The sequence below is a fragment of the Symphalangus syndactylus genome, chromosome 11, assembly GCF_028878055.3.
Source record: "Symphalangus syndactylus isolate Jambi chromosome 11, NHGRI_mSymSyn1-v2.1_pri, whole genome shotgun sequence".
Lineage (NCBI taxonomy): Eukaryota > Metazoa > Chordata > Mammalia > Primates > Hylobatidae > Symphalangus > Symphalangus syndactylus.
Window position 1 is genome coordinate 70,809,199 of NC_072433.2, and position 24,788 is coordinate 70,833,986.

Consider the following 24,788-nt stretch of genomic DNA (forward strand, 5'->3'; position numbering starts at 1 on the left):
GAAGTCAACCTATGAAAACAATAAAGCTTTGTGTTGGCTCCAAACATTTCATGACATAGGTAGCTGTTGAAAGCTGAGAAATTGTAGTTTTGTTTTCTGAAAACTTATTAACCATTTAAAGTGCTCTCAGAGGTTTGTTATTTTTAACTGCAAAGTGATATAAATTGAAGGCTTAATGTTGTTCTTTCACAAATTGCTTTTCCCCACTAATGTTTTTCTTTTCTTAATGTTAACTGGAACTGGCACCAGCAGGCATAAATAATTAATCAATAATATGGTATTTCACACAGATGCAAAATAACTTGTAAGTTATTACTAGGTTCCATTAGTATTTAAGAATTTATAGCAATCATTGAATATTTATTGACAAATTACTTAGTGTTACACACCATTCTAGTCTGTCTTGATCTATCAGTGGATAAGACAAATTAAGTCCCTGCCTTCATGGAGCTTATAAATATTAGATAAATTATTGCAAGTTTGATGAAATCTAAGGATGCTTGAGAGCTATCCAAAAATTCTACCCAAAAAGGTGATTGTAGTTTCAATTCAGATTTGCTGTTTGAGTTCATTCTGAAACATCCTGAAAACCTAATTTTAAAGCCAAGGCTTTTCTTAAATCAGTTTGCTCAGAGTGAGCTAGCCCTTCAATTTTCTCTTTTGGAAAATGCACTTCAGGGCCACCTGATTGTAAGGATTATACTTTCAAAAAAAGCATCTATATAAGAAGAAAAGCAATGTAAGAAATAAAGTTATAATAGATATTTGTCAATGGAAAAGAAAAATCAAAGCTTCACAGATTAATTTGGGAAATGCAGTAAACAGCTGGAAATCTATGCCTACCTTAGGACTATTAAATTAGTTCCTTTTTAATTGCTTGTGTGGCTTATGGCTTTCTTACAAATAGTTGTGTCTTTCTGTCCTACTTAATTATAAACTTTGTGAATGCATGCTGGTAGTGTCTTCTGGATAGTGCCACAGTTCCAGAGTTTTCAAGGAATGCCTCTGAAATTTACCTTAATATTTGCCTCTGCACAGAATAGTTCATAAAACACTCAATAAATATTGGTTGAATGAGTGGAGGAATAAATGAATTCTTAAGGTCTGAAGAACTGAATTCCTTTGGTAGTAAAGTTTTAAGAAACAATTTTAACAAATTAAACATTGAGGCCGGGCGTGGTGGCTTACTCCAGCACTTTGGGAGGCTGAGGCGGGTGGATCACGACGTCAGGAGATCAAGACCATCCTGGCTAACATGGTGAAACCCCGTCTCTACTAAAAATACAAAAATTAGCTGGGTGTGGTGGTGGGTGCCTATAATCCCAGCTACTCAGGAGGCTGAGGCAGGAAAATGGCTTGAACCCGGGAGGTGGAGGTTGCAGTGAGCTGAGATCGCGCCACTGCACTCCAGCCTGGGCGACAGAGCGAGACTCCGTCTCAAAAAAAAAAAAAAAAAAAAAAAATTAAACATTGAAATGTTTTGTAGGCGTAGAACAATAAATATCTAATATAATCAACTTACTCTTTTTTATGCTGCAGATACTTCTGGGGTCTGTGGTTTATCCTTAATGGCCCACTCTGCCTCTGACATTGAGAGTATTAGATTTCCAAAGATGACCTCTTGAGTTACCCCAATGTCAGTAGGTATTTGTCATTAAGTCTGACTTATAGCTGTACTGGCTAAGAGAGGAGCCTGACGTTTGGAAAGTCTATGTACACAGATGCAGACACATACATTCTTAAGTGTTTGGTGCTATGTTAATAATCAGTTTATTTGGTGATTGCTAATTAATAGATTACACCCTTGACCTGTCTTGTAAGATGGTCGTCAGTTATTCAGGTTAGATTGTGAAAACTGAGTAGCAACTGATTTACAGAATTGAAAATGGGCGTTTGATAAATGGCATGGAAAAATAATGTGTGCTTGTTTGGTCAGATTAGAAATTTACTACCTCAAGATAGGTCACATTGAGATACTGCCTATTGAAGTATGGTGTGATAGACCTTATCTCAGACTCTTTTCTTGATTATCTTTATACTTGTCAGTAAGACATACTACAGAGGCACAAGGTAGCCTGAGGCATTGGTTGGTTGTTTTCTCCTGGGAAAGAAAGAATATGTGTTTTGAAATTTCAGACTCATTTAGGGTTGTATTTTAAGGTTTGGATTTTGAGCTTTTTTCTCTTAATATTTTATATCTTTTGAAATGAAACAATGACTTATTTATTCTCAATATTTTATAAACACTTGTGAAATGAATAAATAAATAAAACAGCCAAAAGCAGTCATAGTAGACTGAGTACTCTGTGTTCATAATCGATGGTGGTTCTGTGACAATTGGAAAATTTTGAATAGGAAAACCAGTATTTATCTTACTTTTTTTTATTGTCTGTGAGAAGATATAGAAGATAGCCTAAATGAATATTAATTTGGTCTTTTGTTAACAACATACTCTTTTAAAAATAATACCTTAATGATGATATTGGATATTTCTGATACTTTTTTATTTAAAAATGTTTGTAAATATGTACATTGATGTATAATCAATTTATATTATTATTTACTCTATTTTGTCATCTCAGAAATTATGGTTTATATACATTTTCTCAGCTGAGAAACTTAGAGATTCTGTAATATACCCAAGGTAAATGCGGAACTGGAGACCCAAACCCAGGCATTCTCACTCCACTTTACCTTACATCTCATCTGGAGGTTTATAAGTAAGTTTTGGATTAAAAAATAAGATGCACATTTGAAAATAAGAGATCCAGTCTTCATATTTATCTTGTGTAAAACTACTGAGTAATATGTTAGGGTTTAGCACAAGGCACGGGTTCCAGCTATAGCGTATTCATAATTTAATTGGAGAAACAAGAGATAAACATAAAAAGAGAGTAACAACGTAAGATTGTATGTATAAGATGAGTGAATCAAACTGTAAGTCCTACAGAGACAGGAAAGATTTCTGTGGATTGGGACTACTAAACTAGGATGACTGAAATGAGTTGGGCTGTGCTAGAAGGAGGCACATAGATGAGCTAGTAAAGGAGTAGAGGGCATTCAAAACAGGGGAAGTACAGAACAAAAGTTAAAGATATTGTTGCCCTGTAGCCCTTGGTATAGCTTACATATATGGTAGAAGATTTGTGGGAGATGTGGTTACAAAGGCAGGTGAAGGTCACATTGTAGAAGGATTTGAATGCAGGGCTAAGATCTTAGGACTTTATTTTGTAGGCAGTGGGAAACCACTCATGGTTGGGTGGTTGGTTGGTTTGTCTGTACATGGCATTTGCAAACAGTACACATTTGTTTTTTTCATGGTCAGGACACCTGAAGATTAGTGCCTCCTTCCTTCTATGAGCTACGTTGCCACAACTGTGAATAACATGCTTCATGACACTAGGGTGTGTGTGTGTGTGTGTGTGTGTGTGTGTATGTATGTATTTGAGGGGGCTAGAGATGGGCATATCTGTGTGGCGGGGCAAGAGGAAGAGAGGTGGCAATCTTCATTCAAGTATTATAGACTGTTTCTGTGTGCCAAGCTATATATCATATGAAAAGAAAAACATCTATAAATACAAGATAATAATGAGGGCCTTATAAAAACAAATTATAAACATGAAAAATGATTTATAAAAATATTGAGATTTAAAGATTTCTTGGTCAGAGGCTGAAGTTTACCAGGTAATTTAACTTAGGAGATTCAGCCAAATTCCTGGCAGCTTAGCCAACAGTGTCATTTCATTCCGACATTGAGAGTACCCAGGGAAGCTAACTCCCTGCCTTTCTCATGTCTGAACTACTGTTGCCAAGATCCTGCAGTTCTTCTGTCAGATGAGAAGAAGTGTAGCTTTTTGTGGAGCTACCTTTCACAATAACAGGGCTTGTGAAAAGATTCCCCATTTTCAAGATGCAGTGAACCTAACAAGAACTTGAAATTCATCCCACGGCCATACCAATCAGTATTCCAGCTGTAGTAAGTTAATTGGCAATGGTTTTTTTTTTTTTTTCCCTTTTGTCTTCTTTTAAAAAAAAAAAAAAAATCCTGGAAATGGTGAAAGACATGTTGTTGTGACAAAAAAAAATGATTGCAATATTAAAAACTGAGAATTCTGGAGGTGGAATCTTAAGAAAAAAACCTCCCCAGTCAATATTGAATCCATACTTTTCTGCCTGAATTTGAAAACTTGCAAGCTGATTTAACATATCTCTCTGCCTTCTTACTCCTTCCATTTCTTTTCTGCTGCCCATATTTATCCTGTCTAATTTCCTGCACCTTTCATGCGTGCCATTACAACAAGGCCACCCTCCTCCTCATTACCCTTTGAACATTTGCCATTCTTTTCCAACTCTATTCAAGTTCTCTCTCATATCTAAAATGAATACATATAACCTAATACACTTAATATGAATTGATTTTTTTAACAATGAGATGCCAGACTTGAAAGTGAAAACTTGAATTATTGCACTCAAATATATATGTAAGGTAATGGATATTATAGACATTTTTGAACTCCTATCCGTGACCTCCTATTGATATAGTTCAGATCCCTTCTGTTGTATGTGAAATAGCATTGCTCATTTGGAGACCGACAGTCATTGATCAAGGAAGCTAATTTCAGAACAGAATTGTAGTATTTAGCATCAAGACCAAAGACAATGAAAAGACCAAACATTATCACAATTGGAGGAAAGAGGCAGGATGGGTTGAAATTTGAAAAATGTAGGCCAGGCACGGTGGCTCACGCCTGTAATCCCAGCACTTTGGGAGGCCAAGGCGGGTAGATCACCTGAGCTCAGTAGTTCAAGACCAGCCTGGCCAACATGGTAAAACCATGTCTCTACTAAAAATACAAAAATTAGCCGGGCATGGTGGCAGGCGCCTATAATCCCAGCTACTCAGGAGCCTGAGGCAGGAGAATTGTTTGAACCTGGGAGGCAGAGGTTGCAGTGAGCCGAGATCATGCCATTGCACTCCAGCCTGGGCAACAAGAGGAAAATTCTGTCTCAAAAAAAAAAAAAGAAAGAAAAGAAATTTGAAAAGTATTCAAGATGAGCAATGTAATACTTAGGTACCAAGTATTGAAGTAGTGCCTTTTTATCCTGGTTTCAGGGTGGAGAGAGGATAGAATGGATTGTTTTTGCCTTTTATTAAAGGCTAGATAGATACCGAAACTTCATTTTAAAGAAATATTTGAGGCCGGGCGCGGTGGCTCATGCTTGTAATCTCAGCACTTTGGGAGGCCGAGGCGGGCGGATCACGAGGTCAGGAGATCGAGACCGCGGTGAAACCTCGTCTCTACTAAAAAATACAAAAAAATTAGCCGGGCGTGGTGGCGGGCGCCTGTAGTCCCAGCTACTCGGAGAGGCTGAGGCAGGAGAATGGCGTGAACCTGGGAGGCGGAGCTTGCAGTGAGCCAAGATTGTGCCATTGCACTCCAGCCTGGGCGACAGAGCGAGACTCCGTCTCAAGAAAAAAAAAAAAAAAAAAAAAAAAGAAATATTTGAAGTAAGAGAATCTATTACAATATGGTTTGCTATTACATTTATGTGAAAAACTGAGGGGAACACCGTTTCCCATGGTGCAAACACAAACCAAAAAAGATGTATTCCATTTAAACTGTAACTAAGCTTATACAGCTAGCCCTTTTTCTTCATGCCAATTTTATAGAAAGGTTACACTGTAATTATCAAGAGGAATGAATCATAATGTGGTGAACTGGCCAGAAGTACTTGGTCACACACAACTTCAGTTTAATAATGATAGTCACCAAGAAGTTTGAAGTAAGAGAACATTAGACACTTCTCCTACAATTTCGTTTCAAGGCAATTAATAAAATTCTCAAATTAAATTTTGCCACACATACAATTATTAACTAAATATTTACTTGTAAGTAAGCACAAAATAATTCATGAACCTGTCCTATAAGTTTGAAAACAAATTGCAAGCTCTCGGTCCTTTTAGGTGTCCCAGTCACTACCTCATAGAAAATGTTCATCTTTGACAAATATAAAGATTCCTGAGCAGGAATGATGATTCTTCCTGACTTCAAACAACCACAGTTGTTCAGGGTTCATAGCTGGACACAGAACCATTTAAAAATTTAGCAGAAGGTTATCTCTAGGTATAAATAGGCCTCATGGGATTTTTACACCTTGTCCATAAAATGATGGGCAGTATTTCCAAAATATTTTAACCAGTCTGTATAACACTAGTACTTTTAATTCACTCATGAAAACCCATATGTAATATTCATCAAATTAGTTTACATGCTTTGTTTTTATCAATAGGCATATGTTTTGTCATTCAGTATACTGATTAGTAAGTCATCAGTTATTGATTGAAATATGAATAACAAAAGTACCTGGAGTGGCCTCCTTAGGAGTACAGATTTCTGATCCCGTCAGCCTGCACCTGGTCGGTGCATTCCTGATTAGATGCTAGAAACATCTTGGTTATAGTCCACCCTCACTAACATACCTTTAGTAACGTTGTATTTTAAAGTAAGTTGCAGACATTATAATACATGATGTAATCACTTCCCAAATACAGTATCCTTTTTGGTTGCCAATTTGTAAGACATCATTTGGAGTTCTGAAGTGAATGGCAGAACTTTTCACTAATTTTATTTTTAAAAATTTTGCCTTGTATTTTAATTTAAACTTAATATTCTTTTTTCCTAGATATCTGCTGTAACATTAAGTATCATCTTTCTCCAGTTTACAAATCTATAATTGAAATGTCCTCTACCTCTAACAGTTTTGCTAGTTTTGTTCATAGACAAGCATATACTTGTACTTTCATTAGTCATCTCTTAGCTTAATAGCATTGGGAAATCTTTCAGCTTGAATGTGTTTAAAAAAAAACAAAACTTCCTTTTAATTTACCCTGATGTATTCCCCATACATTTTTAGAGGCTAATAAAAAAAGTCCTAAAACTTAAACAGCTTTGGAAAGTAAACTATGCTTTGATGGGTTTTCACTTAGTATGTGATCAAAGAATAATTTACCAACTAGGAAAAAATATTTTTAATTGTCATAATGACAAAATATAAGAACAAAGGCTTTGTGATTTGGGAAAGTCACTTAACCTCTCTGAAGCCTTGTTTTCCTTATAAATAAAAAGAAGATAGTAATAATAAGTACTTTATGAAGTAATTTTAAGGATTAACAAGGTAATACATGGAAAACCCATAGCAAAGTGCCCAAAACATAAGATCTGGAAATTAATAGTTATTAAGAAAAAAAAATCAAGAGAGGAATTTCAGTACAGTGTTCAACAGTGTCCAAGTTATCTCGTAGAGATCAAGTAAAGCATGAACTACACAGAGTGAGAACTCAACATGCAAGCTTTTCTGCCAGAATGTAATATATGTGTACCTGAAAAATCACTCATTCTGCAAAATTACACAGTAAAAATAACAGGCTTAAGGGAGAAAAAATTAAGCTTTGGGCAATATATTCAAAATCGACTCAGTTTCTCCCATTCTGTAGCAATTTACCCATCTGACAAAGGGCTGATATCCAGAATCTACACAGAACTTAAACAAATTTACAAGAAAAAAAAACCCCACTAAAAAGTGGCCAAAGGATATGAACAGACACTTCTCAAAAGAAGACATTTATGCGGCCAACAGACATATGAAAAAAAGCTCATCATCACTGGCCATTAGAGAAATACAAATCAAAACCACAATGAGATACTATCTCATGCCAGTTAGAATGGTGATCATTAAAAAGTCAGGAAACAACAGATGCCAGAGAGGATGTGGAGAAATAGGAATGCTTTTACACTGTTGGTGGGTGTGTAAATTAGTTCAATCATTGTGGAAGACAGTGTGGTGATTCCTCAAGAATCTAGAACCAGAAATACCATTTGACCCAGCAATCCCATTACTGGGTATATACCCAAAGGATTCTAAATCATTCTACTATAAAGACATATGCACATGTATGTTTATTGCAGCTCTATTTACAATAGCAAAGACTTGGAACCAACCCAAATGCCCATCAATGATAGACTGGATTAAGAAAGTGTGGCACATATACACCATGGAATACTATGCAGCCATAGAAAAGGATGAGTTCATGTCCTTTGCAGGGACATGGATGAAGCTAAAAACCATCATTCTCAGCAAGCTAACACAGGAACAGAAAACCAAACATTGCATGTTCTCACTCATAAGTGGGAGTTGAACAATGAGAACACATGGACATGGGGATGGAAACATCACACACCGGGGCCTGTCAGTGGGTAAGGGGCAAGAGGAGGGATACCATTAGGAGAAATACCTAATATAGATGACGGGTTGATGGGTGCAGCACACCACCATAGCACTTCTATACATATGTAACAAACCTGCACGTTCTGCACATGTATCTCAGAACTTAAAAGATAATAAAAAAAAATCTATGCAGTTTTGTCATTGTTGCTATGATTTCTAGTTACAATCCTAATAAAAATACTAGCTCCATTAAATCTCCAAGAACACGTTTACCCAGCATGAAAGATCATTTTGATCAAATTATTCCATGTGTACAATATACATAATGTTTTTTGTTGGTAGTAAAGTATCATATGCCATCTAACTGACTTGATTCAACAAATCTGCATAAAGATTTGAAAGAATATTTTTGCTATATTTTAACTGTCACCTTATGTCAATGCTAAACCAGCAAGTTAATACTTTACTTACAAATGATATGCATAATTTTCTTGGGTCACATTCTCATCTCATTTTATTTTAGCTGCTGTAAGTAAAGATGATTCCATTATTTCAAGTCTTGATGTCACTGATATTGCACCAAGTAGAAAAAGGAGACAGCGAATGCAAAGAAATCTTGGGACAGAACCTAAAATGGCTCCTCAGGAGAATCAGCTTCAAGAAAAGGAAAAGTAAGTCATTTTATTCTTTGCCAAGAAGTGAGATGACATTTTTGAAAATCTAGCATATCTTAAAAATTATATTTTCATTTTGAACGTTTTTAAAGTTATTTTTAAGAAAATGTCATTTTGGAGTTGTAAAATGTTTGAATCAATATATTGTTTCAGTATTTGGTTAATTTCTATTAATATTTAAAGCTGAAATGCTGAAAACGTAAGCAAAAATTTTTTTCTCATGGTTTTTATAGATTAATTAGAAATGGCATGTAGGATACAAAAAATATTGGAATCCAACTAGTGTTCAGTAAAATGTTTCAATCTAATTTACTGCTTAAAAGAGACCCGTGTAGCATTCAAATTAGCCATTTAATTTGGTTATACTTGGCATTTTTTCAAGTAAAATGTCTCTTTCTCATCATCTGTTTATTTCTATCAAGTTTTGGCATTGTGTACTTTGTTTTCACTGTTTTTCACTCTTTGGTTCTGATTACCCTGCATCAGTCTATATTTCAATTTAGGTGTGATGAGTTGCGAAGTTGAAACACTTAATATTTCGTTACAGCAAAACAATGAGCGTTTATAAAGAATATTATCAGTTTAATCCAAAATGAATGTGCAAATCATTTGTATCTTTGGGTATGTGTATATATGCTCTGAGAATTTATTTTTTCTAAAGTTTTTGTTAATTCAGTAAATAGTTATTGAATGATGATACTGCGGCAGATGATTTTATAGTTCAGTGATTTTCACAGTATGGAATGAGGGTACCTGGGGTTTTCCAATGGCCCTTTGTAGGGGTCCCTAAGGTCGTCCCTTCTTAAATTCCATACCTGTGGGAGGCTGGATTTTCTTATATCCTTCAATTAAAATAACATTTCACCGCTGATTGAATGCAGAAGCTGGTGAAAATCCAACTGTTTTCAATCAAACCAGCTATCAACCAGATTTGAAAAGTATAAAACAATGCCCTCATAACATTTTTTTCTGGAAAATGTGTTTCATAAAGAATATATTATTGATATTATCATATACTGGATTTGTGTTATTTTTAAATGAATTAATGAATCTGTTTAAATTTTCTCAGGTTTAATTTTCAATATGGCAAATAGTCTACATAAACTGAAATGTGGAGTCAAAACTCTTGCGACCCTCAAAAATTTTTTAAAATATAAAGGGTTCCTGAGAGCAAAAAGCTTTAAAATTCTGTTGTAGACCATAAGGGTGCAAAGAAGCACAATTCATGCCATCAGGAAACTGGTAGCCTAGTGGGAACATGTTTTAGTTTCTAGCATATCAACACTGTATAGTGGGATTATTTTGTCTATCATTGTGTTTTTGTTCTCTCCGCAATTGGCCTGATCTACATATACTTAAAAATGCTATCTCTATACTATGCTGGATTCCTAATGTCTTTAGACAATATATGCAAAAACCCATTGTGCACTAAATTCTTTCTGGTTTGTGTTTATCATTTGAATTTATTCATAGCTTTTAACCCCTTGATAGAGCTCGCAGAGTTCAAGGCATAGTGTGATCTCTTTTATATAGTGGACCAAAAATATTTTCAATTTACAAACATTGAAGTAGCCAAACTATTCCTATGGATTAATATGGGAAAGAATAAAATTATAAGCAGTTTGAAACGTTCCAGAAACTAAGTACTTCATTCAATCAATTAGTAGACAAGTGAGTAATGAGTTGAAATTGAATTATGTGCCAGGCATAATATTGATCATGCTGAGGATCCCAGAAAGTAGAAAATAGACACAGCTCCTGTCCTCATGGAACTTTCAGTCCAGTTGTTTTGTCTGATAATGACTCATGGTTTGCGGGAAGAAGGAAATACTGGTTTTATGTTGGAGAGCTGCATCTTAGGTCTTTTCACTCTATGTGTGAAGCAAAGGTAAGGTTTTAGGTTGCTAACATTTTCTGAGTACACTGTGTTGCTTAAGCAGGTTTCTGATATGCATGATACAGAGATGAAAGAAGTTTAGCTCTGAATCAAGACTAAATATTTTTGTTTAGCTTTTTAATAAAGGTAGTGTGTTTGTTTCTCCAAACATACAGACAATTAATATTATGTTCCCTTTCTTTTCCATGTTTAGGTAATCGTGTCAATGTTTATGTTATAGATTTTCACCATTTTAAAAGTTGACAAAGTTGATATAAACCATATCAGCTTTTGGGAATGGTCTGCTAATTATATCATTGTAGGCCTTTTAGGCAGACTGCCCCTATGTAGAAATGAAAAACACCTGTTAGATGTCAGGGAGCATTTTAAAGATTAAGAGAAATTTAGTTTAGCATGTATCAGTCAGATGTTGAGTGGTTGATACCCTACTGTATAATGCCTCCTCTTTTGCTCAAATAAACAAAATGTTAAATTATGTATTTTGTTTTTTTTTTTATACTATAGGATTTTTTTGCATTTTGAATAGAGGAGACTGAAATTTTATGGCTGTTAAAAATTTTAAATACTAGTTGTACTTTCCCAATTTTTTTTAATTAAAAAAAAGAAGCTTCTATAAAACAAAAGCAAAAATAAGCCTTAGCTCTTAAAAAAAACCTGAGTAAGACATTCTCAATTACTAATGGCTGGCCCTTATTTTAAGTTTTAAAATTAAAACTGCTACCTGTTTTCCTGCCTTCCTGAAGCATGATTTTTTTCTCTGACAGCTTGTCATCAAAAACATAAACATCAATTAGGTTCATGTACTCTATCTGTAGACTCGCAAATAAATGCAGATGTGGTTAGTTTGCTACTTCCGGGTGAAAATACATCAGTCCCTACCTCTAAACTTCAGTTTCCTAGGGCCTTCTGATTGCATGACCTTCAGTCCCTTCCAACATTCCCACCAGACATCTTACATGTGATTCCACTATTTAGCTTCTCTACCTCTGCAACCCAAGAACAAAGAAACAGAAGTAGGGGAAGAAGTGGTCATAAGTACTATGGCTTAATTTTTTTTTTTTTTTTTGTCTACAAGACTTTGTGCAAGTCATTTTACCTTTCCAAGGTTCAGTTTTCTCATCTAAAAATGAAAGGATTATACTAGATGATCTGTAAGGTCCTTCTCAATATTTATAAATCTATTGTATATTTAACTATTCACTGCTTTCAAAACATGAATATGATTTAGCAATCAAATACTTCCACATTTATTAGCTATTATTGATTAAAATTCATGAAGCAATTAAAAATATGAAATATCCATGAGAAAAGTATTCATTTTTTAAATTTAACTGTTTATAGGTATTTTACAATGTAACATATTAAGTACTTTATAAATACCACAGGGTTATTTTGCATTCTGAGAAAAACTAAATACTTATCTATAAAACAAAATCATAATAGTTTTTAAATTTAGTTGAACATTTATTGCAACCCTAAGTCATTGTTATAGTGACAAGGTATAGAAGGAGAGAGAGATATAAAAATAAATCAGAATCTTGATAAGCGCTTTATATGTTATCTCTCATTTAAATCTCACGCAAACCCTATAAAATAGGTATTACTTTATCCTTCTTACAGATGAAAAGCAACCAAGGCTCATAAAGATATAGTTCTTTTGCCAGAGCAGCACAGCCGGTGTTTTATTCCAGAGTTTGTGCCTGGTTACTTCCTCAACTGGGTTTATAATCTTTTGAGAGACAAAGATATACACAAATAATTTTGTGCAGAGCGAGGGGAGTACATCAGTCATAAAGTTCTAAATTGAAATATTTGGAATTGTGTTCCAGATCTGTGGGTGCACTATTATACGTGGGAATGGATTTTGAGCATTTTATTTTATCTGAGAACCACTTTTTTGGGGGGTTGGGGAAGCTTTCCTTTTATTTTGACTCAATATACAGAGAGAAATGACTTCAGTTAATACCTGAAATACTCTGCAAAGCTTTTAGAGACTTCAGAACAAATATAAATCACTGTAAAAGGAATACAGATATAAAATAAATATAAATTATTAAATTCACAGAGCTTTGTAATGAATTTTTTTTATTAATCTTGTAAACTTTCAAAGTATCTGGACAAACTATGTCCATCAAATATAAAAGAAAATTTGTAGTAAAGTTGCTTTTACCAATAAAAATACTAAATAGTATTTCAAATGAATACCGGATGCCAAAACAACACATACACCTTAGAGTGAGTTTTTTATTTAATTAGCTAGGACTACACAATCTTATCACAGTCTTGTGGCTACAAGGGGCAGAAAAAGATGTAGCGTATTTCAGCCCAGTATTTCCCCACCTCCATAGAGTGCAGTGCCACTGATAGAGTTTGTATAAGGTATTGTCTTCCTGAACCTACAAAAGCTCAATTCTTATTTTGTTATGCCAGATGCTTACAGTATTATCCTTGAAGAAATTGTACAATCCATGCACTTTTGTTTTGAGGAGTTATAAACATCAGAATTTTTGTGGCTTCCAAACCAAAGTGACTATATCTATTAAAGCTTTTCAGGGTCCTAAGAGCTCATTTCCCCACAGTAACTCAGTTGCAGTCACATAGAGTTTATGTGGCAATATTCACTCTTAATAAAGATTCTCCTTTTTAATGGAGTTTTGAAGAAAGTTATTTGTTTGCTTTCTGATATCTTCTTCCTATGTTTCTATTATTAATGTTATGAATTATAAAAATTAAAACAGTGAGGGGGTAAGAGTCTGGTATTAATTCGTTTATTTTTTAATAAAATGAACTTTATTTTATTTGTTTCCCAATTATAAAAGCAGTTCGTGCTCATTCCAGAAAAATCAGAAAACACACAGAAACAAAAGAATGAGCATATGGGAAACTCGTAATCCCACCCACCTGGAGATGACCACCGTTGAGACCTGGTACTCTGTGTCTTCGCAGATCCCTCTCTCTTCCACACTTCATTGACAAAACTAGGCTCACACCAGTTATGCTATAACCCACAACTTTTTTTTTCTTCCATCTAGCAATCGATATGGTGTAATGTGGGAGGAAAATAATATCTTTGGAAGACTATGTTTTAAAAGCAGTTGATTAATTTGAGATATATAATAGTTTATATGTAGAGAGAGTTACATATGGAATTACACATATATTAAACATACATGTATGTATGTTTTGCCGGAATTTCTCCAGGAAAGCTATAACAATTTGTACCCTCACAACAGTGTTTGCCTTTTGAGTTTTTGTTGTTGTTGTTTACATTTTAGAAATACATATATAGAGAGAAGGAGATGAAATTGCATGTGCCAACTTAAAATGGGGTAGTTGACCATCCCATCTTTTCAGATTCTTTTCAAAAAGAATTTATTTTCATACCTTGATTCTTAAAAATTGCTAGCAATGTATTCAAAGTTTAAATCTCAAAGTATTTGAAAATTATGTTTTTTAAATTTAGATGGATAATATAATCATCAAATTCAAATATCTAATTTTTGTAGATTTTTGGTACCTGAACTTTAGACTTTTAAAATGTCAAATTAGGTACATAAAATGAATGTTCAATTGCTATATATTTACTCTGGTCATCATGAGCAAACCTCATTTTTTACACAACTTTAATTTTATCATAATGTTTATCTTAGTTGCAAAAGTAAACACGGTGGTGGTTTTAAAACGAGATAGGTTTTTATTAGCTTCACTCTATGTTTACCTAACTGGTCAGGCTGCGGCTCTCACTTTGCTTGCTGCATATTTTGATTAATGGCCCCTTGGCCTTGTTCCAGAGTATACTGATTATGGTCAGTGCACTTCAAAGATGATTTATTAATTGTGTTTGTGACCCAAAATAATTCAATAAAGATTGATCATATGCATTATTATAGATTTGCCAATAAAATCAACAGTTACACTTTAAGAGAATGTTTGCCTGAATAGATTTTTTAAGTATACAAAAAGGACAAATTTTTTTTAATGTATTCTGTATTAAACACAGATTTATGGCCTTTTAAAGCATGATTATTAAATGTATCATAGGCTTGGTCTTGTAAGTGCATGAATTGTAAGTTCTACTTTAACGTAATTTCAAGATAATATGTTTCATTGGAGCTTACATAGGTGTTTTAAAAAAATATTTTGATGTTTATAACTCACCCTGGGAACAACCCTTACTACAATTCCCCCAGGCTATTACATACATTTAAATTTTAAATTACTGACAGACTCAGATGTCTGTTTTAAAAAAAATGTTTATAGGAGGCTTTTATAATCTTTCTGAGTTTTAAGTAAAGGGGATTTATCATATGTTTCCTACATGTTATACTCCTGTCATTTGAAAGACTTTGATACATACAATTTCTCTAAATTTGGCTTGATAATAGTTATTGTTCCAGGCATTTTAAGCACTCTACCAACATAATGTGTAAATATTCATTATACATGGCCGGCAAAGTTATTAATCAAAGGAAATGACTCCCCACTCATAATTTATGGTTCAATATTAAAGGAAAAATAGGAGGTATTTTTTTTGGTATACTGTATCCAAAATTTACACTGTAGCAGTGAAATTCTATAACTTAAATCATCTAGTATGATGTGTAACTCAATGTAAAGTAAGTATTTGGTCCGTAGTAAAAATTATGAAATAAAATATTTTACCCACTAGAAATGTAGACTGTTTCATGTTGTCTGAAAAGTATAAACTAGTTATGCCAAAATAAGAAGATATGAACCCCCAAAGTAACAGAGGTCAGCAAATGGAAGAAAGAAATCAGATATGAGAATAAAAAATAAACCTAAGAAATTAAAAATATATAATGATCCATTAGTATTATTCAAAGACTTTGTTTTTGGAAAATTGTTACTAAAGGACAAAAGCACAAACATGCTTTGTTTAAACATCATTATTCAAAAATACTTTTAGTAAAATTTTAGGACATCATATTTTGTTTAATTGAAAATCTTTTACAATAACCTTGTTTCTAAACAATTTCTAAAACTTATTTCTCTAGATCAAATATGTATATGTTACTTTGTAAAATGTTATTTTTGTAGTAAATGAAGATAAATTATCAGTGTATTGGATAAAGCAATGTCATCATTACCACCATTATTGAATGTTTACTCCTGTATAAATGACTTCTAGAAATACAGAATAAGAAGTTGATACAGCCTCTGTCTTTGTCTTTGTGTATTAATAGAACAATGAAGGAGGAGTAATGGATAGCACACATATGTTGTTTGCTTCTGGGCCACATTACGTTTTCTGACAAACTATCTTTAATATGTATATGGCTAACTATAATATGTCTAGATTGTGCCAAATTCCATAGTAGGTATGAAAGCTATGAAATTTCAGAGGAAAGAGAGTTGCTAGTCCTTTTGGAGCTATATGGAATAAGGAGATAGGATAAAATCAGAGAAGACTGACCAGGAGGAAGTGTTCTTTGAGTCTGGCTTTGGAGATGAATGTTGTTTCTAAAGGTGTAAACACCTGAGGAGGTGTTATTTGAGTTTGGCTTTGACGATGAATGTTATTTCTAAAGGCATAAACTGAAAGAAAGAGAGTTCTAATTGAACCCAATCCACAGCGTCCCCTTATTTCCTTTAGTAACAGAACTCCTTTCCACCACCTGCTCTATCCACAGGGTTTAACAGCACATGTGCCTATCAACCTAGAGGCTATAATTCCCAGCCTCACTAGCAGTGATGGGTGGCCATGTGACAAAGCCATTGCTAATGAGATATAAATGGAAATGATATGGGCAATTTGGGGATCTTGCCCATAAAATGATTGGGCATACATTCCTATGTCTCTTTCTTCCTTCTCAGCCATTTAACATTTAAGAAAACCATGGTAGGAGATGGGAAAGCAAGATAGGAGGAATCACGGACAGTCTCAGAGAGCAGGGCAGCATACCCACCATGGACCACCCAGCTACCTCTGGACTGTTGTGTGAGAAAAATAAATGTCTAGCTTGATCGAAGCTATGGTGGTGGTTTGTTTTTGTTTTGTTCTTTTTGTTAGAGAAATCTGGGATAGTCCCTTACTAAAAAGAAGGGCTATCCTATCAGGGGAACAGACTGTATAAAACAAACGCATGGAGAAGGAGTCTGAAAGATTAAGGACCAATGCCTATATCATTGAGGTGCTTAGAAATATGAATAAAGCTGGCAAGATAGGCAGAACGTAGAGCACAAAGAGACATTTATTTGGACTTCTTTTATGAATGCTACAAGAACTGTTAAAAGGTTTTGAGCCAAATAATGGCATAATGAACAGTGCTTTACAAAAATTTTCCTGGAAACCATATATTGGATGGAAGGAAAGTTTATGGGTTGGCAGTGAAGATAGGAAGATACTGTAGTAGTAACCCAGGAAGAGTTATCTGAAGAATAGTGACTGTAATTGGTGTAATAGTGAATGTGATGGGAAGGAACAGCAGGGATGAATTGAGAAACATTTGAGGTTGCTATCCTCTTACTACCAGAGATCAGGGAAGCCTCATCAGTTATTGAAAGCTATTTGGTAAACTTAGTCTTTACCAAAATAAATCATCTATCTTACTTTAGAAATCAACCTACCACAAAAGATGGATAAACAAAACAAGTCATGGGGATTGACTTCTCAAAAGACTGGAAAAGCTCCCTTTTCCATGCTGCTATATGTATATACTCAAATGTATATATTGTGATGCATTGATATTATATCATTTTACATCATTTCATTTGTTTCATTGTTGAACTTAATTGCACCTATAAGTAATTTATCAGCAAGCTTTCTTCAAATTGTGCCCTAAGAAGGGTTACTCAGGAAGGTGTATTGTAGCCTCTGAAAACCTTCCTTGTCATAGAGGTTCTTGTTTGCCCCAACCCCAGGAAATATTTTCTCTGGACATGTGTTTTGATTGTGATCTGAAGGCATGGGGTTTCTCTTACTTGGGGTTATATGATATTCTCCTTACGGAATACAGAGAAAATCAACTTTTTCACTGCCACATTCTGTTATGGATATAGTGCTGATTTTAAAGAATATTTTCCCTAGGACCATGATATATGATGTTCTAGAAATTTCCCAACTTTAGAGAATAGGATATGAATTGAACAAATCAATTTAGCAAACCAATGAAGTAATGAGATATTAATATAAAATCAAATGGACCTATATATCCCATTTCAAGGAAATCATGAAAATGATAATTTTCTATTTATTGAGGTTTATCTTGGGTCAAGCAATAAATGGCACCATATAAAACATAGAAACTGTTGGAGAACATTTTATCTGTTCTCAACTGCTATGTGGGCAAATAAGGCAGATGAAAATCTCAGTGTTCTCACTGAATAATAAGATGGTCTTTCAGGTCTCAAGTATATTTCTGGAGTCTTCCATCTAAGCTGTCAGGAACATACACCAATAACTTCCAGAAGAGGAAAACGAACCCATCATAAGAATGAAAATTTGGCATTACACATTATCCTTAGTCAATGGTTATAGGCCTCTGCCTTTTATCTCCACCTTAATGTAGTAATGATGTACCTACTGTGTGCCAAGCACTGTGTCCTATGCTGGGACTATAGCACCAAACAAAAGAGACCAGGCACTTTCCCTCAAGGAGAATAGGATGTAATTTCAGAAACACACCAATAAATAATTACAGTACAATGTGATAATGAGGCCAATTGGTGTAATAGTTCCAAGTACATCTAGAATGCCCAATTAAAATGAATAGTAGAGGGAGGCACAAATAACAAAGAAAAAATTTGCTACTGTTTTTCATTAACCGAGGATGGATGCACAGATAAGTAACTCTAGGTGAGAAAATATATTACATTTGATAGAGTTCAAAAAATAACCTGAAATTGGGAATTCAGTAAAAATAGACAGTTACAAAAAAGAAAATATTATACACTAGCATAACCTAACACATAGTAGATATTCAATAATTACCAAGTAAATGAAGTAATAGATAGGCCTTTTGTATAATACGGGAAAGAAAATATTTAGTAGATCTAACCCAGCAGAATCTTCCCCTTTTTGGAAAATGGTACTACATCTGTACCAGAGGTCCCCAATCTTTTTGACACCAGGGACTGATTTTGTGGAAGACAATTTTTCCATGGACCTGGGGTGGGTGGGGGGATGGTTTGGGGGTCATTCAAGCACATTACATTTATTGTGCACTTTATTTCTTTATTACATTGTAATATATAATGAAATAATTATACAACTCACCATAATGTAGAATCAGTGGGAGCCCTGAGCTTGTTTTCCTCTAACTAGATGGTCCCATTTGGGGATGATGGGAGACAGTGACAGATTAGCAGGCATTAGATTCTCATAAGGAGCACACAACCTAGATCCCTCGCATGCACAGTTCACAATAGGATTTGTGCTCCTATGAGAATCTAATGCTGCTGCTGATCTGACAGGAGGTGGAGCTCAGGTGGTAATGTGAGTGATGGGAGGCGGCTGTAAATACAGATGAAGCTTACTTACTCACCCACCACTCACCTACTGCTGTTCAGCCTGGTTCCTCTTAGGCCATGGACCAGAGGTTGGGGACCACTGGTCTATACAGCAACTAAAGCCTTAAATTTAAGAGTTATCTGTAGCTTCTTCTTTTTTCTCACCCCTAGCTCTACTCCATTTGTCAGTCTCATACTTTATGCTTCTAAAATATCTTAGAATTTAATCTCATGTTTTCTACTTCTGCTGCCACTAACCTAGTCTAAGCCATGATCCTTTTGCATGCATGACTGCAGCCTACTCCCTTTTTTTCCCATTTCCACTTCTCTGACCTCTAAACTGTTTTCCACATAGTGAACTTATGAAAACACAAATTGGATTATATCTTTATACTTCTCCTCATGTCTCCAGACTTTCCATCCCTTTCCTAGAGTATTCCAGTGCCTTCCTATTGTACTTAGTCTACACTCATTACCATAGGTTACGTGCCCTGAATGACCTTGCCCCTGCATCATCCTGAAACAATATATTGTTTCAGGATATTTTGAGACAGTCTCACTCTGTCACCCAGGCTGGAATGCAGTGGCAAGATCTCGGCTCACTGCAATCTCTGCCTCCTGGGTTCAAGCGATTCTCCCGCCTCAGCCTCCTAAGTAGCTAGGATTATAGGCGCCTGCCACCATGCCCAGCTAATTTTTGTATTTTTAGTAAAGATGGCGTTTTGCAATGTATAGGAAGACAGAAGGGGTTTTCTTCAGCCCGTTTAATCAACTACTAACTAAAATGCATTCCTGGATTGTCTTTCACAGGCACCATGAACCTGATTGAAATTTTCTGTTGGTGGAAGTTACCTGAAATTTTGAAAATTCTTATTTCTCTTGACATTTATATTATTTTACTTAATTGCTTACTGCCTTTGGCATTTTTTGAAACTTGAAAATTATTGTAATCCTGTCCTACATTTGAAATAATTTACAATGATAAGGAATTGAATCCAGTAACTCATTCATTCTGAATGTTTGGAATATCATAGATTATTATGTACTCAAAGAATCCTAAATTTATTACTAATTATACTCCCATTTGAATTACAAGCAATAAAGGAAATAATAATGTCAATCTAAAATAGCATAAAGTCATTCTTATTTTTTTGTTTCATTTTGTCTACTTGTTTCACAAATGTATTGTTATAATATTGAGATGGAAATTATTACTTATCTAATCCAAAATAATAATATATGGCATGTAACCATTACACAAATGCTTTGTGGGACAATAAGGCATATTACTTTAAATGAAAGCCTGTTTATCCTGGTAATGTCTACTCTTTGATCACAGTTTTGCCTTCTGAATCATATCAGATAAATCTTCTACATTAAAGTCACTCATATAAAATAGAGTCATGTTGAGTACATAAAATATGATGCAAATGCATTATATTCTCTCTATTCCCCTCTCCTACATAAAAAGGGGGAGGGAAGAGAGAGAGAGGAAAGGGAACAATTTAAATAGTGCTGGGCATTCTAGTCCAGCATATGCCCAGGAGTGAAAATGAAATGGGAAACATATATCTCCTTTCCCTAGCTGTTTGAGTTCCCACTATCTTTCTGTTATGTAAGCACTGCATTTAAAGATAAACCTTTATATGCAACTAAACACAAGGCGACCGTGTAACATTTTCTAGTGCTTCATGGAAAACAAATAGCCATAAATCCTAAAATAGGAGGAAACCTGTTGATCCTGGGGTGCTGGACCAACTGAAATTTGTATAACATGCTGGACTATGGTATTTTCCTAAGGATTTTTCAGGATAATTTGATTTTCACATTAAGACCTACAATTAAAACTCTATCACTAAATTAGATATAATTCTATTTAACTTGAAGACCATTTTGTACTCTGGAGTTTTTCTTCTGCAAGCTAAAAGAGCCTAAGTTTTTTAACATTCTTGTGTATTATATTGTTGTCAATCATTCTCTTAGTTGGATTTGCTTTTCACTGAATGCATATAATTTTCCAGTGTTCCATTAAAGTCATGCACCCCAAACTCTGTTTATATCTCAGACATGGTGTGATCTTTACAGAGAATAATGGGATACTACACTTCTGTTAGTGTGGGGTGTTCCCTTGTTGTTACACCTTTTTTATTATTATTATGTATTATACTTTAAGTTCTGGGGTACATATGCGGAACATGCAGGTTTGTTACATAGGTAGGTATACATGTGCCATGGTGGTTTGTCACACTCATCAACCCGTCATCTAGGTGTTACGCCCCCGTATGCATTAGGTATTTGTCCTAATGCTCTCCCTCCTCTTTCCCCCGACCCCACAACGACAGGCCACAGTATGTGATGTTCCCCTCTCTGTGTTTATGTGTTCTCGTTGCTTAACTCCCACTTGTGAGTCAGAACATGCAGTGTTTGGTTTTCTGTTCCTGTTAGTTTGCTGAAAATGATGGTTTCCAGCTTCATCCATGTCCCTGCAAATGGCATTAACTCCTTATTTTTTATGACTGGATAGTATTCCATGGTGTATATGTGCCACATTTTCTTTATCCAGTCTGTCATTGATGGGCATTTGGGTTGGTTCCAAGTCTTTGCTATTGTAAATAGAGTTGCAATAAACGTAAGTCTGCATGTGTCTTTATAGTAGAATGATTTTTAATCCTTTAGGGATATACCCAGTAATGAGATTGCTGGGTCAAATGGTATTTCTGGTTCTAGATCCTTGAGGAATCACCACACTGTCTTCCGCAATGGTTGAACTAATTTACACTCCCACCAACAGTGTCAAAGCATTCCTATTCCTCCACATACTCTCCAACATCTATTGTTTACTGACTTTTTAATGATCGCCATTCTTACTGGAGTGAGATGGTATCTCATTGTGGTTTTGATTTGCATTTCTCTAATGGCCAGTGATGATAAGCTTTTTTTCATATGTCTGTTGGCTGCATAAATGTCTTCCTTTGAGAAGTGTCTGTTCATATCCTTCACCCACTTTTCAATGGGGTTGTTTTTTTCTTGTAAATTTGTTTAAGTTCCTTGTAGATTCTGGATATTAGACCTTTGTCAGATGGATAGATTGCAAAAATTTTCTCCCATTCTGTAGGTTGCCTGTTCACTCTGATGATAGTTTCTTTTGCTGTGCAGAAGCTCTTTAGTTTAATTAGATCCCATTCGTTAATTTTGGCTTTTGTTGCAATTGCTTTTGGTGTTTTAGTCATGAAGTCTTTGCCTATGTCCTGAATGGTATTGCCTAGGTTTTCTTCTAGGGTTTTTATAGTTTTAGGTTTTACGTTTAAGTCTTTTAATCCATCTTGAGTTGATTTTTGTATAAGGTGTAAGGAAGGGATCTAGTTTCAGTTTTCTGCATATGGCTACCCAATTTTCCCAGCACCATTTATTAAATAGGGAATCCTTTCCCCCTCACTTGTTTTTGTCAAGTTTGTCACACATTGGATGGTTGTAGATGTATGGTGTTATTTCTGAGGCCTCTGTTCTGTTCCATTGGTTTATATATCTGTTTTGGTGCCAGTACCATGCTGTTTTAGTTACTGTAGACTTGTAGTATAGTTTGCAGTCAGGTAGCATGATGCCTCCAGCCTTTTTCTTTTTGCTTAGGATTGTCTTGGCTATGTGGGCTCTTTTTTTTTGTTGTTCCATGTGGCTGTTACACCTTTTATTCCTGAGTTATCACTACTTTTCTAGTTGTAGATACTGCTGCTCCTGTGTCAGGGCTCACCACTATGTGAGCAAGCTACTTAATGAGTCTATGCCTCAATATTATAATTTCTAAAATGGGAACAGCAATACCTACCTTGTTAAAATTAAAGAGATGACAATTATATTATGCCAGGCACATGATAAATGTTCAATATTGGTAAATGCCCCAACTCTTGCTCATGTTCATTCTGTTTTCCCTTTCCAGTACCCGACTGTCTAGGTTTGAATGTAAACTGTCTTCCAAGTCAGGTTAATTACTTGTGGAAAAATTACACTACAAAAGCACTTGTCTTTGTTATGTTTAATAATTTATAATCTAATTTTTATCATCTGAAATTCGAGAATAATTACAAAGTATCAAGTGTTGTGTTATGTAACTTTTGTACCTTCCCTGCTCATGCCATGTACTTTGTGTATTTTGAAATCATAAGCATCTTTTCAACAAATATTTGCTGAGTACCTAATGTGAGCCAGACAGTGACTTAGGCACAGAGGATAGAAGACATGGTGGTGAGCAAAACAGCTGTGATTATGTTTTAGTGGTGTGAAACAAGTGAAAATGAATAAATAAACATGGACACATTGTAAAATAATAAAGAAATATGCAGATAATTAAGGTGATGCAAAAGATTGTGATGAAGTGGTTCCTTTTTATATAGAATGGTCAGGAAATTGGCATTTAAGCTGAGCCTAAATGACAAGAAGACATCCTGCAAAGATTGAAAGAAAGGTAATGCAAAGGCCCTCAGGTGAGCAAATCCACTGTATTGAAGGAGTAGAAATATGTACCATGTAGGGGAATGAGAGGGAGTGGTATGGGATGTATGTATCAATGAAATAAGCTTTGAAGGCCAATGGTCTTTAAATTTTATTCAAAGTATAATGGTAAATTTTAATGGCAATGACATGGACTGATGTTGTCTTTAAAAGATTGCTATTATCAGTATGTGGAAAATGGATTTGGAAGTAGGGAGTTATCACTGTGTGGAAAATGGATTTTTAAGTAGGGAGCTTGTGATAACAGACAGATCAGTTAGGAGGTTTTAACTGTAGTCCAAGTTGAAGTCGGTCTTAGAGTAGGCTAATAGAGGACCTAGTGAAGAATTCATAGATCATGCATATGTTTTAGCAGTAAAGTTCCCAAGACTTGCTAGTAGGTTTGATTTAGAATAAGGGAGAGAAAGGAATCAGGAGGATTCCTATGTTTTAGCTTGACAAACTGGGTAAATGCTGCAGCTTTCAGACATGGGAAGAACTGAGAAAGAAACAGCTTTGCAGGTCGTGAAAATAGATGGTTCTGTTTTGGCTAGGTTAGGTTTTAGAGACTTAACAGACATCACAACAGAGATACCAAGATATATATGAATCTAGAATTCCTGCGACAAATGAGGTATGGAGATAAAGATTGGAGAGTCCTAGACATTTTGGATTTATGACCATGATCTTAAAGTGAGCACAGACAGCATGAGTGGCTGTTTCTCTTCAGCAATGTGTAGATGGTTCCTAATGTGTAGATTTACACAGCAAATACAATGAAAGTAAAGAAAGGGATTATCGTAGTGTCAGATTTACATGCATGATTCTTTAATGGATTGTAGCATTTGTGGAAAAATGAATACAGTTGATCTTTGAATAACTATTTTGTTGATTATACCTGGATTTGATACCCAAGTGATTCCTTCCTGGGCTCTTAGCTCAATTTTAGTGTGATCCCAGAACTGGATTTAAATACAGACAGTCCCTGATTTACAGTGTCTTGATTTAGGATTTTTTGACTTTATGATGGTGCAAAA

At 34.9% G+C, this 24,788-nt stretch overlaps 1 protein-coding gene across 10 annotated transcripts in view; it reads left to right on the plus strand.

The window, feature by feature from the left end:
* XRCC4 (X-ray repair cross complementing 4) overlaps positions 1–24,788 on the plus strand; it is a 315,918-nt gene that overhangs the window by 187,422 nt on the left and 103,708 nt on the right. For 7 of the 10 annotated variants that reach the window (XR_010114442.1, XM_055233415.2, XM_063612826.1 and 4 more), the window contains exon 7: positions 8,750–8,897. Coding sequence is in view for 9 of the 10 variants with exons in the window: in XM_055233415.2 (XP_055089390.1) it covers positions 8,750–8,897 (148 nt within the window). In the remaining variant the exon portion in view is untranslated. Of the gene's footprint in view, positions 1–8,749; positions 8,898–13,616; positions 15,968–24,788 lie in introns of those variants that run through there. The other 3 variants (XM_063612822.1, XM_063612821.1, XM_063612823.1) reach the window with 2 other exon arrangements.